The sequence below is a fragment of the Microtus ochrogaster genome, chromosome 10, assembly GCF_000317375.1.
Source record: "Microtus ochrogaster isolate Prairie Vole_2 chromosome 10, MicOch1.0, whole genome shotgun sequence".
Classification (NCBI taxonomy): Eukaryota; Metazoa; Chordata; class Mammalia; order Rodentia; family Cricetidae; genus Microtus; species Microtus ochrogaster.
The window spans coordinates 52,105,015-52,117,563 of NC_022016.1; the positions used below are offsets into that span (position 1 = coordinate 52,105,015).

At 43.0% G+C, this 12,549-nt stretch overlaps 1 protein-coding gene across 4 annotated transcripts in view; it reads right to left on the minus strand.

Annotated features, from left to right (window-relative positions):
• Eya3 (EYA transcriptional coactivator and phosphatase 3) overlaps positions 1–12,549 on the minus strand; it is an 89,129-nt gene that overhangs the window by 3,503 nt on the left and 73,077 nt on the right. For all 4 annotated transcript variants that reach the window (XM_005353121.3, XM_026781986.1, XM_005353120.3 and 1 more), the window contains 4 exons: positions 10,321–10,478; positions 7,176–7,290; positions 5,251–5,372; positions 970–1,070 (listed from right to left, as the gene is read on the minus strand). In XM_005353121.3, the coding sequence (XP_005353178.1) occupies positions 970–1,070; positions 5,251–5,372; positions 7,176–7,290; positions 10,321–10,478 (496 nt within the window). The remainder of the gene's footprint in view (positions 1–969; positions 1,071–5,250; positions 5,373–7,175; positions 7,291–10,320; positions 10,479–12,549) is intronic.

Below are 12,549 nucleotides of genomic sequence, written 5' to 3' on the forward strand. Positions count from 1 at the left end.
CACACTCAGACATTTTTAATCAATATATTCTGTTTTTTTCTCAGTGCTGAGGACTGGCTAGTAGGACTTTTACATCCTGGACTCCTGGAGAATGTATTTCTTAGTAGATTGCAGACCTTAGCTTAGGGTGACCTCTGCGACGGCTCAAGCACTTCTCTTCCCTACTACTTCTCCAGACTGAGAAGCCACTGCAGTTTTTCCCAAAGGGAGACTGAGCAGTACTGGAGAATCAAAGCTTCGATGGTTAACATGGAAAAGCTCTATCAAGCTCTATGACTTGCTCTATCATGATAACATGAAATAACGATGCCAACTGACTGTCAATCACATAGTTCACTAAAGTTGCTGTGATTTCTATGAACTGGGTGAAGAAAATCAGGGCAGTCCTAGTTGGCAAGCCATGATTCTAAATCTAAAAAAGAAAAAAAAGGCCAAGGAGAGAACTTTCATAACCCTTAGAGACGGTTGAGTGGCAGGGAGGAAAGGACAGAGGAGGACTTAACAAATTATAGGAAAAACTCTACCTGGGGAAAAAAAAGACCTTTTTCTTAAAGAAAAATGAGGAAGGACAATATATACTACTAATACACAATAGTTGTAAGGATTTTTCAGTTCTACTATTTTTCTACCCTACCCCTTTTTTTGATAGTCTCATGCATCCCATGAACTATGTAGCCAAGGATGCCCTTTCAACCTCCTGCTTACACTTCACACGTGCTGGGACTGCAGGCAAGCTCCATCCTGGCTATAGAGTGCTGAGGACTGAATCTGGGCTCTGTGCGGCTGGGCAGCAGCCTGCCAAGTTAGACACATCTCAGCCTTTACCTATGGTCCCACCGCAACCACACGTGCTTCACATCCTCTTACTTCCTCCAGATGTGGGGATTACAGATGTGCTCCTTTGTACAGCTTTTCTAACTGCTTCATAACAACCACATAGCTCAGTTTTTATTTTCTTTCTACAGTTACCTGTTTGGCTGCGATTTCTTCATCTCGTCCATCTCCAATCACTACATATGTGACTTTCTTCCCAAACCTTGACACAATTCTCTCAAAGCAGCTCTCCTTACCTGTAGGAAAAACACATTTCCTATTAGAACAGTCTTCCCTAGCTTTCTCAATACCGAAGGTAAGGACTGCTGCTCCACTCACCTGCCATGCTAGCAGCCTCCTTCAGGAGCCCCTCTGCCCAAACAAAGTGAAAGCGTGCCATTACCAAAACAACTCACTCTCACCTTCACAACAACTATCTAGAAACAGGACAAGGAGCCCAGGATGAACAAGCTGTAACCACCTCCACCTCTCTTGTGTATTTCCCATACTTTCGAGCTTACAAAGCACCCATCTCTTTCACTGAACTGCCATTCCCAGCTTTACAGACCATCATAGGTTTAGTGTCTCACCAGATCACATGCCGGCAGCTAGACTTAGCTTGGTCTCGACTCCAAATTCAGGCTGTGGCCATGGTCTACGGCAACTGCTCTTTTTAGAACTCCATTTTTTCTCTTCCCTGAGACAGGGTTTCTCTGTGTAACAACTTTAGCTGTCCTGAAACTCACTCTGTAGATCAGGCTGGCCCTGAACTCAGAGACCTGCCTGCTTCTTCCTCCCGAGTCTTGGGATTGAAAGTGTGTGCCACTACTGCCCAGCTTCCATATTTTTTTACTGATTAAATTTGTTCTTAGAGAATTTCACATGTGTATAATAATGTGTTCTGATTACTCTCAGCCCTGCCTGTCATCTCCTTCCCACCTCTGTGAGGCCCCCTTTCAAAGTCCCTTTCCCACATTCATGTCTTTTTTTTTTAAAAAAAAATTATTTATTTATTATGTATGCAATATTCTGTCTGTGTGTATGCTTGCAGGCCAGAAGAGGGCACCAGACCCCATTACAGATGGTTGTGGGCTACCACATGGTTGCTAGGAATTGAACTCAGGACCTTTGGAAGAGCAGACAATGCTCTTAACCTCTGAGCCATCTCACCAGGGTTTTGACCAAGAGCTGAGAGCTATCCACTGGAGCCTAGTAGGCTTCTTTATCCTGCTCCATTAACCTCATTTTTAATTCTCGTCAGATCCAGTGACTTAAGACTCTTCCGAAAGACCCTGGAATGCCACCTGTAGGAAAGTAGTCATGATACCTGTAAACATGACACTCCTAGCCAAGCGGCAGCCCAGTGATGTCCTGGTGCAGACACTGGTCTGCTGTGGCTCCCAGTTTCTTCCTTAAGAGACAAGGCTTTTTGGGTATATGTGGTGTTTGGTGCTTACTTCACTGTGGCAGTCCTGCCTGACTTTCCTCTGCAGATGCAGTTGTTGCTGAATGAATGCTTTTGACTGTACATTAACTTACCATAAGACTCTGAGAGCCACTATACTGAGCCCAATTCGGATTAACTATTAGATAATCCAACTAATATTCAAATAATTAAACTAATCCTTTCTATTTTGGGTATGAATCTTTATGTGTCTGACAGACATGCACATGGAAGTCTGAGGTAGACCTCAATTGTCATTCCTTAGGAGCTATAAACACCTTGTTCTATGAGACAGGGTCTCTCACTAGGACCTGAGGCTCACTGCTTAGATTCCTCTGGCTGACCAGTCAGCCCCAAGGATCCTCCTGTCTCTTCCTCCCCATTGCTTGGATCACAAGTGTCTGTCATCATATCCATTACATGTGGGCTGGGGACAAATTTGGGTTTTCAGGCTTATGTGGCAAGTACTTTACCAAATGAGCTCTCCTAGCCCAAAACTTTTATTTTTCTCTTTTCTTGTTTTATGATGCTGGTGACCAAACCTAGGGGTGAATGCTAGGCAATCATTTTGTCAATTAACTACAACCCCAGCCCTGAATTCTTTTTTAAGCTAGCATACAAAGTGATGGGTTTCATTTTCATATATGTTATAAATAAATTAATATTTATTCACATGCGTACAGGTGATTGCAGAAATCAGAGGAGCCTGGAGTGACAGGCAGTTGTGAACCACTTGACACAGAAGCTGGGAACTGAATTCAGTGAAACACTATTAATTGCTGAGCCATCAAATCCCCACTTGCTGCTTCCTTTTGTCTCCCAAACAGTCTCTCTTCTGTTCTCAGCATCCCATTGAACCCCTGTCTCTGCCTCTCTTAGGATCTTTTTCTTCCTTTCATGGTCCCTTTCTGAACACTCTTCTCCCCTACCCTGCCTTAAACCTAAATTCCATTTAGGGGAGAAAGTAGATGATGCACTTTTTTTTTTTTCTTTTTTTCACTTTGTAGACTGGGCTGGCCTTGAACTCACGGAGAACCACCTGCTTCTGCCTCCCGGGTATGTCTTTCTAAATCTGGCATATATAATTTCCAGTTACAAATATCATATTTCATTTTTCTATATGCCCAGTCAGAATTATTATGCTCAAAGTGTTAAAAAGTTAACTGTTTAATTCCATGATAGCCTTTCTAATAAGCCAGTATCTAAGAGTGATCTGCTTATGAAAAAAAACAAGACATTGGTTCAGATTTCAGATATTTTCCTAAGATCAAGCAAAAGGACCATGTTTAGGAAGAAGGATGAAGAAATTCCCAATGTCTTGACATGCTCTGATCAAGGAGGAAATAGCCTCTGGCATGCCTCTATCACAATCTGGGAACAGGAGGGCTTATCGGCAGGTGAGGTGGAGGAGGAGAGATGCACAGCAAGAACCTACTCTAACGGATGCCACAGAGTATGGATGGGAGCTCTTCAGCTATAACAGATGGGAGATCTTCTGTTCTGGAGGATGTGGTCAACCAAGTCGTTGGAGAATATCAGTCAGTGTGGAGCACAGCTTGTAATCAAAAACTTCAATAGGATCACTGTGAGTTGGAAGCAACCTGAGCTAGAGAACCTAATTCCAAAACAACAAAACAAGGTCCCTAAGCTCACTTCTGGCATTTTCAGAAATGATCTTGAGAATTCAATATCCAAGGTTACTGAGTTACATAGAAAATTATAATTTTAGCTGGGCATGGTGACACATATTCTAGTCCCAGCTTTTGGGAGGCTGAGGATAATCAGAACCTTCCGCATCATCCTTGATTACACAGTCTGTTTGAGGCCAGCCTGGGCTACGTGGGACCCTATCTCAAAAAATATACAAAAAGGAAAACCCTAATTTTGAAATCACTTTTTCCAGAGAAATTGGAAAAAAACCCTTCTATTCTTATTCCCATTTCACAGTTCTGTCAAGAAAAGCCTTGGGCTCCTTGCTGTGGTTACCATGGCACCAGATCACACCGCAGCTTCCAACATTAGCTTTGGAGAATTATGATTAAGGAAAATCACCAAATAAGCTCCCTAATGTCAGAGAGTATAAAGGCCTTCCCTTAGTTGGATTAGCCTGTGGGCAGTAGGCCTTAGTGCAATGATCACCACAGAAAATGCAGCTCTTGGGTGTGGAGGCTTCCAGGGAAGGTCTGCTGCATGGGAAAGCAGAAACAGAGGCAAAGGTGAAGGGAGCCATTGTCTGTTTCCTCAATGCCCAAAGCTCTTGTCAATGGAATACATAACTTACAGGAGAAAGGGTTGGTGAATAAAACCCAAATGACTACAGAACTCCACTGCCAAACTAAGTTTTCTCAATTCTTATTTAAAAACTTAAAAAAATTAGATTTATTCATTTTATGCATGTTTTACCTGTATGCATGTATATATATCATGTGTGTACTTGCTGCCCTCAGAGGCCAGAAGAAGGCGTCAGATCCCAGAACAGGAGTTCTGGGTGATTGTGAGCTGCCATGTGGGTGCTGGATACTGAATTCAGGTCCTCTGCAAGAACAAGTGCTCTTAAATGCTGAGCCATCGTTCCAGCTAAACATTTTTATTCATCAGTTGTATGTGAGTGTACACCTATGTTCCATGGTATGAAGGTGGAGATCACCGAACAACTATGGAGTTGATTCTCTCCTTCTACCACCTGGTCCTAAGGACTGAGCCCAGGCCATCAGACTTGGCAGCAGATTCTAACCTAGTCAGGTAGCGGGTCTCAATAACAGATTTTCAGCCAGAATAAAAAAATAAATAAACAAATGAAGAAAGAAATGTTGTGGAAGAAAGGAGCTTACTAGTTCAGTTCTGTTTTCCTGAGCGAACATGGTACCTGCTAAGCCTCAAGCCTCTTATGGAAGACTGCTGGATGGCAAACAACACTTGTACTGTGTAGCAGAACTGGCAGGAACAGCAGCCCCAGGGGATGTTTCCGAGAGGCCAACGGGAGAATGACATACCGATTTTGGTAGCACTGTAGATGTTTTCAATAGGGAATATTTCTCCTAGTCCATACAGAAGAACCTTGGCCAGGGCTGGAACCAGCTGTGTGGTAGTGATCAGAACATTCACACAGTTCTTCCTAGGAGGAAGAAGGAGGAAAAGAAAATGGTGAAACTGAAGCAACCTAAGAACAAGAATTCAAATGGGTCAGCTCTTCAGGGTCTGACTGAAAAGGAACCTCAAAGAGCTGAACATTGCTGGTCAATGCATTGTCAATGTTATATTACTCTTCTTCTTCTTTTTTCCCCCCAAGAGAGGGTTTCTCTGTATAGCACTGGCTGTCCTGGAACTCACTCTGTAGATAAGGCTGGCCTCGAACTCAGAGATCTGCCTTCTGTGTGCTGTGTTACCACGCCCAACTCAATTATTACTCTTATTCAGATTTTATTTTCTAGACTAAAGGGCAGAGGGGCCAGTGAGATGGCGTGATGCTAGGAATTGAACCTGGGTCCTCTGCTAGAGCAGTAAATGCTCCTGCACTGAGCCTCTCCACCCTCATTCCCCTGCTCTGGCCACTGCTTTCACTGCATTTGTTAGCTATCAGCACCAAGTCTTCTTCTTCTGGACACCACACTCTAGAGACAAGTGCACGGAGGAGAGCTTTCATTTGTGGTCTTTTCAGTGGAAATGAACTCATAAGACACTATTCACATTCTCTCTGCTTGTCACTCAGTAAGACACAAAGATTCCCTAGGTCTTTACCTCCCATGGATTTCTATCCTCAGTGTGGTTTTTTTTTTTTTTTTGGTCCCCCAAATTATAGACATGAGGAAGAGAGGAGCAACAGGATACTAGTACACGCTATGGCTGCATTTATTTTTCATCCTAGGCTTCAAGGTAAAATCTCCTTAATCACCTGCATGTCTGCATGTATATCTGCATGCCAGAAGAGGGAGCCAGATCTCACTGTAGATGGTTGTGAGCCACCATGCAGTTGCTGGGAATTGAACTCAGGAAGAGGTCTTAATCTCTTCAGTGCATTTTTTTTTTTAAGTTACATTTATTGTGTATGTAGAACTAACACCATTAGACTTGGTAGCAAGCACATGTTTACCCCTTAATGGTTCCCTTAATAAATTTTTTTTTTTCCCCCAAGACAGGGTTTCTTTGTAGCTGTCCTGGAACTCGCTCTGCAGACCAGGCTGGCCTCTAACTCAGAGATCCTCCTGCCTCTGCCTCCCAAATGCTGGAATTAAAGGTGTGCACTGCTGCAACCACCACTCATTTCCTTAATCTTCTTATTACATTATTTCTCCTCCTTTTTGTTCTCGAGACAGTATCAAGAAGCCCAGACTGCCCTCAAACTATATAGCTAAGGATGGCCTTGAACTAAGTCCTGATCTTCCAGCCTACACCTCACAAGACCTGGAGTCACAGGTGTGCATCACTATGCCTGTCCAGAGACCTTTTCATTGAAATTCTGCTTTCTTCTTTTGTTTTCCCCAAGACAAGGTTTTTGTTTTTTTTTTTAATTTATTTACTTGTTATGTATACAATATTCTGTCTGCGTGTATGCCTGCAGGCAAGAAGAGGGCACCAGATCTCGTTACAGATGGTTGTGAGCCACCATGTGGTTGCCGGGAATTGAACTCAGGACCTTTGGAAGAGCAGGCAATACTCTTAAGCACTGAGCCATCTCTCCAGCCCAAGACAAGGTTTTTTTGTGTAGCCTTAGCTGTCCTGTAACTCGCTGGCCCGAAACTCAAAGATCAGCCTCTGCCTTCTGCATGCTGGGATTAAAGGAGTGCATCACCATTGCCAGCTCATTTGAGCCTTCTAATCCCTGATCCTAAACTCCATTTTAGGGGATGGCCTGGCTTGGACAAGTGATAGGAAGCAGTGTGTCCTTGAGAGGAGAAGATGAAAGGAAACATTTCCTTACCTAGACTGGATGAGAAGCAAGGACTTTAGCGCAGTTCCTAACCAGGAGTCCGTCAGAACTTCGATCTCTGCTCTCAGTCTCTGCAGTGCTTCCTTCCTCTGCGGGCTGAGGAGGCCTTCAGAGAAAAGCAGACACATTTGTTATCTGACAACATAAACTTGCTATGACAGTCAATTTGATAGTCAGCATGATGGGATTTGGAATCGCCATGGAAACAAATCTCTGGTCATATGTGTGAGGGATCATCAGAATTAGGCTACTGAGGTAGGAAGACCCACACCCTAAATGTAGATGGGCCGGGGTCCTGAACTGAACACAAAGGAGAAAGCAGCTGAGCACAAGTATTCTTCGCTCTGTTTCCTGACTGTGGACTTGATGGCCAGCTGCCCTCTCCTACTGCCACTGTGACACAAAATAAAGCCTTCTTTCTAAGCCGTGCTTATCCGCTGCTGTGCTGCAGACCAGGAGCCAATATACTTGCTATACAAAGAAGCAACTCCCATGAGCCCCTGATGTTATATAGTCCCCATGGTTTAGAAAACTTTGAGAATGGTACTACTCCAATGTGACTCCTCACCAAATTGTTTTCTTCCCTATGGGCACACCATAACAGGACATAAGCGTCATAGTGAGGTGTTGTACAAGCTTCCCTGCACAGGAACATGCCAGGGTGAAGAACCAATCCCCTGCAGGATAATTACAGCTGAAACAGCTGCAGTTGACAGCAGAAAACACATTGCTCTAGGACACTAGATTAAATGGGCATAAAACATAACAGATCTCATATAGGAACCCACTGTCAGACACTCTGAGTTACAAAATTTAAAGAGCAAGTGTGACTCAGAATTATAAAAAGTCCTGTATTATAGGGAGATATTACTTTTTTTTTTTAGGCAGTCTTAGTATATAACCCCAGCTAGCCTGGAACTTACTATGTAGACCAGACGGGCCTTGAACTCAGAGATCCACATGCCTCAGCCTCCCTAGTGCTGGCATTAAATGTATGTGACACATGTCTGGCTGGTACCACTTTTTAAATGTTCTCCCAAGCAGGTTCAGGTGTGCTGTATCATTTTCTCCAGGAACTGAGGTCTAGTCAGTAGGCAGGAAAGGATCAGACACTTAGGCTTGGGGGAGGGGAGGATCTGAAAAAAGAAATTAGGTTCCTGAGAGCTAGAAGCCCATGATTTTGTCTCTTTGCTATCAGAAGGCTGTCACAGGATGACCCAACTCAACTTCAAAGCCCCATCTCTGCTTTCAGCCACAGACTGTGACATGGCAGAATGTTCTCCTGTGGAATCCACAGAAATCCTAAACTTCATGCAGCACCGTGTGCAGTCTTTTTTGAGGGTGAGGGCTCATAGTTTTAACTATTTTCTTAGAAGAGCACATCGCTAGTAAATGAACAACAAGATTGGAAAGTGCATTGACCTCAAGTCAGGGAATGTGGCCAGCCTACTAATTTGCTCTATATGCCTGTGTTATGCTATGCTTTCCCCTATGATGGATGCTAATTTGTCAAATGTCAATTGTCAAATGAGGTATTTAGAGTAGATTTCTATAGTGATATTTTATTTGTGTTTTAATAAAGCTTGCCTGAAGATCAGAGTGCAAAGCTAGCTACACTAGTCAGCCATAAAGATCAGGCAGTGGAGGCATACACCTTTAATCCCAGCAGCTACACTAGTTAGCCATAGAGGCCAGATGGGTGGCACACTAGAGAGGAACAGGAGGAGACAGGAGCTCAGGGTCTCAGTCTGCAGTCACATTGAGGACAGGATGGCCCAGCCTTGGTATAGGTAAGAACTCTCTAGTGGTTGGTGGCTTTGCTTTTCTGATCTTCCGTTTGATCCCCAACATCCTTTTCTGGATTTTTATTATTTGCGCTACAGATTTCTAATGTCTCTTCCATTTTGAACAATCCATGAAACTACAACATTTCTGGGCAGATAATATTTCCAAGGCCTTTCAGATAACAGCACATGAACACTGCCACTATGATCCTGGACCTATTTCCCAACTATTCGAGTTGCCATGATGAGTGTGGATATTTGTTCACTATGGCAGTCTTAATTAGTACCAACAGTGGCTGTAACTCATTAAAAATTCTGCATCAAATGTGATATACTGAGGTGGCTATAGTAGGGCAGGCCTAGCGTCTCAGTACTTGGGAACAAGTTCAAGGATAGACTGGGCTACCTAACAAGACTGTCTCAACAACCTACCAACAAGCCAAGCAACCAAATAATCTGTGGGATGTATTACGGTTTAGATTTTACCTATTCTCCAAAAGCTAATGTAATGAAGGCTTGTTCTCACTGAAGGTGCTTTAATGTGATATTAGGAACCAAGCTACCTTCACTTCCTCCTCCCTTTCTCTGCTGCAATGAGATGACCAGCCTCTCCCTGCCATGATGTTCTGGTTGGCCATAAGTTCAAGATAACAGGTCCAAATGACCAATAAAATAAATAAATAATAAATCTTTCAGCCTGTTAAACTGATCATTTCAGGTATTTTGTCACAGCAAGGGAAGTCGACTAACAGCACATTTTCTTTAAAAAGATACTTGTCTAAAGAAAATAGCATAATCATCCGAAGTTACATTAAGAGGATTTAGGAATGTAGAGCTTCTACTGAAACTCCCATTCAAATAGCCATCAATGGTGCAGAGCCTTAACTATCATCTCCCATTCTTTTTTTTGTGTTATTGGAGACATGTAGCATTGGAGCACATCCTGGAACTAGCTCTTGTAGACCAGGCTGGTCTCGAACTCACAGAGACCCACTTGCCTGTGCCTCTAGAGTGCTAGGATTAAAGGCATGTGCCACCACTGCCTGGCTCCATTCTTTTTTTTTTTAAATTTTAATATTTTTTTCTTGAAAGAAGATTTCTCTGTGTAATAGCCCTGGCTGTCCTTGTAGATCTGTATGTATCTACCTGCCTTTGCCTCTTGAGTGCTGGGATTAAAGGTGTGCACCACCATTGCCTGGCTTGTGTTTTTTGTTGTTGTTGCTTAAAATATAGAATTAACATGACATAAATTCCTAAGAATTAATTAAGTTGCAAGGTGGATTAAGGGCACTCTCAGAAAGGAATGCAGGAAACCATTAAGAAACAGATTCAGACTGGCTGTCCACACTTACCACCCACGTTGCTTTTATGTTTGTCATAGATCTCTCTCACTTTTCGATAGCGGAAGGCCAGCTTCCTCATCCAGTCCACACCTCCCTGAACGCCCACAGACGAACCGTGACCACTGCCTCCTGAACCACTGAAACCATCTGTTGAGAAGCTATAGTTGCTGCAGAGAGAGGGGGGATATGAAAATTAAAATCCATACCTACGGGGCATGAGGTTAAATGTTACCTGAGATTCTGTGCCCTGTTCCTTGTGTCTAATAAACAAAGCTAATACTTTAAAACTCTTCTCATGGATATTGGTTCTGTTGATGTTGTTTTTATTTTTTATTTTTTTTATTTTTTGAGGAAAAGCTTCATGTAGCCTACACTAGTTTCAAGTTCTATAAGTAGCTAGGTAGCTGAGGCTGGACTTACACTCCTGATCTTCCTGTCTCTCCCTTCCAAGGGCTACAACACCAGTGTGCCCCACCATCACCTTCTCAGGACAAAATGATGGTGACCACTGAGAGGAAAGTAACCTAAGCACCAGCGCCCCACAGAGGCTGACTGTTTTCATTAGTAACAGAATACTATACAGTGGGAAAAAAGCAGAATATACGGCTATGTAAATATAATTACAGCTATGTGAAAAGGAGAAACAGAACCGGCCATGGTGGCTCACATCTAATTCCAGCGTTTGGGAGACTGAATCTGGAGGAGCATAAATTAAGGTCAGACGGGCTGCATAACAAGTTCAGAGCAGCATAGGCTAGATTTTTTTCAAAAAACCCAGCATGTCAAAACAGGACTCAATACATTAAATAAAGCTGCCAAGAAGCCAAGACATGGTGGCACATTGTACCATACCAGGCTTTTTCTTTTTGGTCACCAACCAGCTCCTAAATCATGGCACAGAGACTTATTAGTTTTGAATCTCAGCTTAGCTTGGGCACGTTTCTGGTGAGGTTTTTAAACTTGACCTGTTTCTCTTTATCTCCTTTCACCTTGGGGCTTATTATCTTCCTCTCTTCTGCACATCTTACTTTCTCTGCTTCTCCGTCTCTGGCTGGACCACGTAGGCGTCTCCCTCAGTTCTCCTCCTCCTCCTCTTGTTCTTCCTCATCCTTTTTTCCGAGCCTAGATTTCTCCTCTTATTTATTCTCTTTGCCTCCTAGCCCTGCCTACCCTTCACCCCCTAGCGACTGGTCATTCAGTGTATTAGACGAATCAGGTGCTGTAGGCGAGGAGAAACAAAAATGCAACATATCTTTTCTTAATTAAACAAAGGTGACACACCTTTACACAGCTGAAGTAATATTCTGCAGCATAAACAAATGTAACATATCTTTACCTAGTTAAAATAACATTCTACAACAGCACATGCCTTTAATCCCAGCAAGACGCAGTTGGATCTCAGTTCTAGGACAGCCTGGTTTATAGAGCAAGTTCCAGGACAACCAGGGCTATATAGAAAAATCCTGTCTCAAAAAATTAATAAAAAAACAAATAAAGCTGCTAAGACATAAAATAGGAAATTGGATCATTCACACATAAAAGAAAACAAACAATAATATATAAGCAAACAAGCTATAAACAGCTTGACAGGAGGCTTCCACGAAACAAAATCTCAGCCATTAAGGCACGACACACGAGCAGCTGCTGTCTGCGAGAGAGGGGTTTCCTCTTTTGTGCTACATGGACAGGTGTGTCTAGCTCTGCTGTGCCATTAGGAAATTATAGATGAGCCAGGTGTGGTGGTACACACTTTAAGTCCCAGCACTCAGCAGGTAAAGGCAGGCAGATCTCTTGAGTTCGAGGCCAACCTGGTTTATAGAGTAAGTTCCAGGACAGTCAGGACTACACAAAGAAACCCTGTCTTGAAAAACTAACAAACACCAAACATAGATAAAATGCTTAATTTTAGGGAAGACACAGGAAAGAACATTTTACCTATGAAAAGGGATAAAACATTAAAACAAATTAACATGAAAAGATAGGATAGTCTTTTCTTCTCAAGTCTTCAAATGTTTGGGTGTCTTTTAGACAAGATCACCGGGTCAAGGCCACTGGAATGGCTCAGTGAGTAAATGTGCTTTCCACACAACCATGGCTACTGGATTCAGTAAAGGTAGGAGAGACTGAGTGCACAGTTATTTTCCGACCTACACAAGCAAGCGTGTGTGCACGCATCTGTACATGCAATGACAAGAAATAATATGTATTTTTAAAAGGATCAGTGGGGCCGGGCAGTGG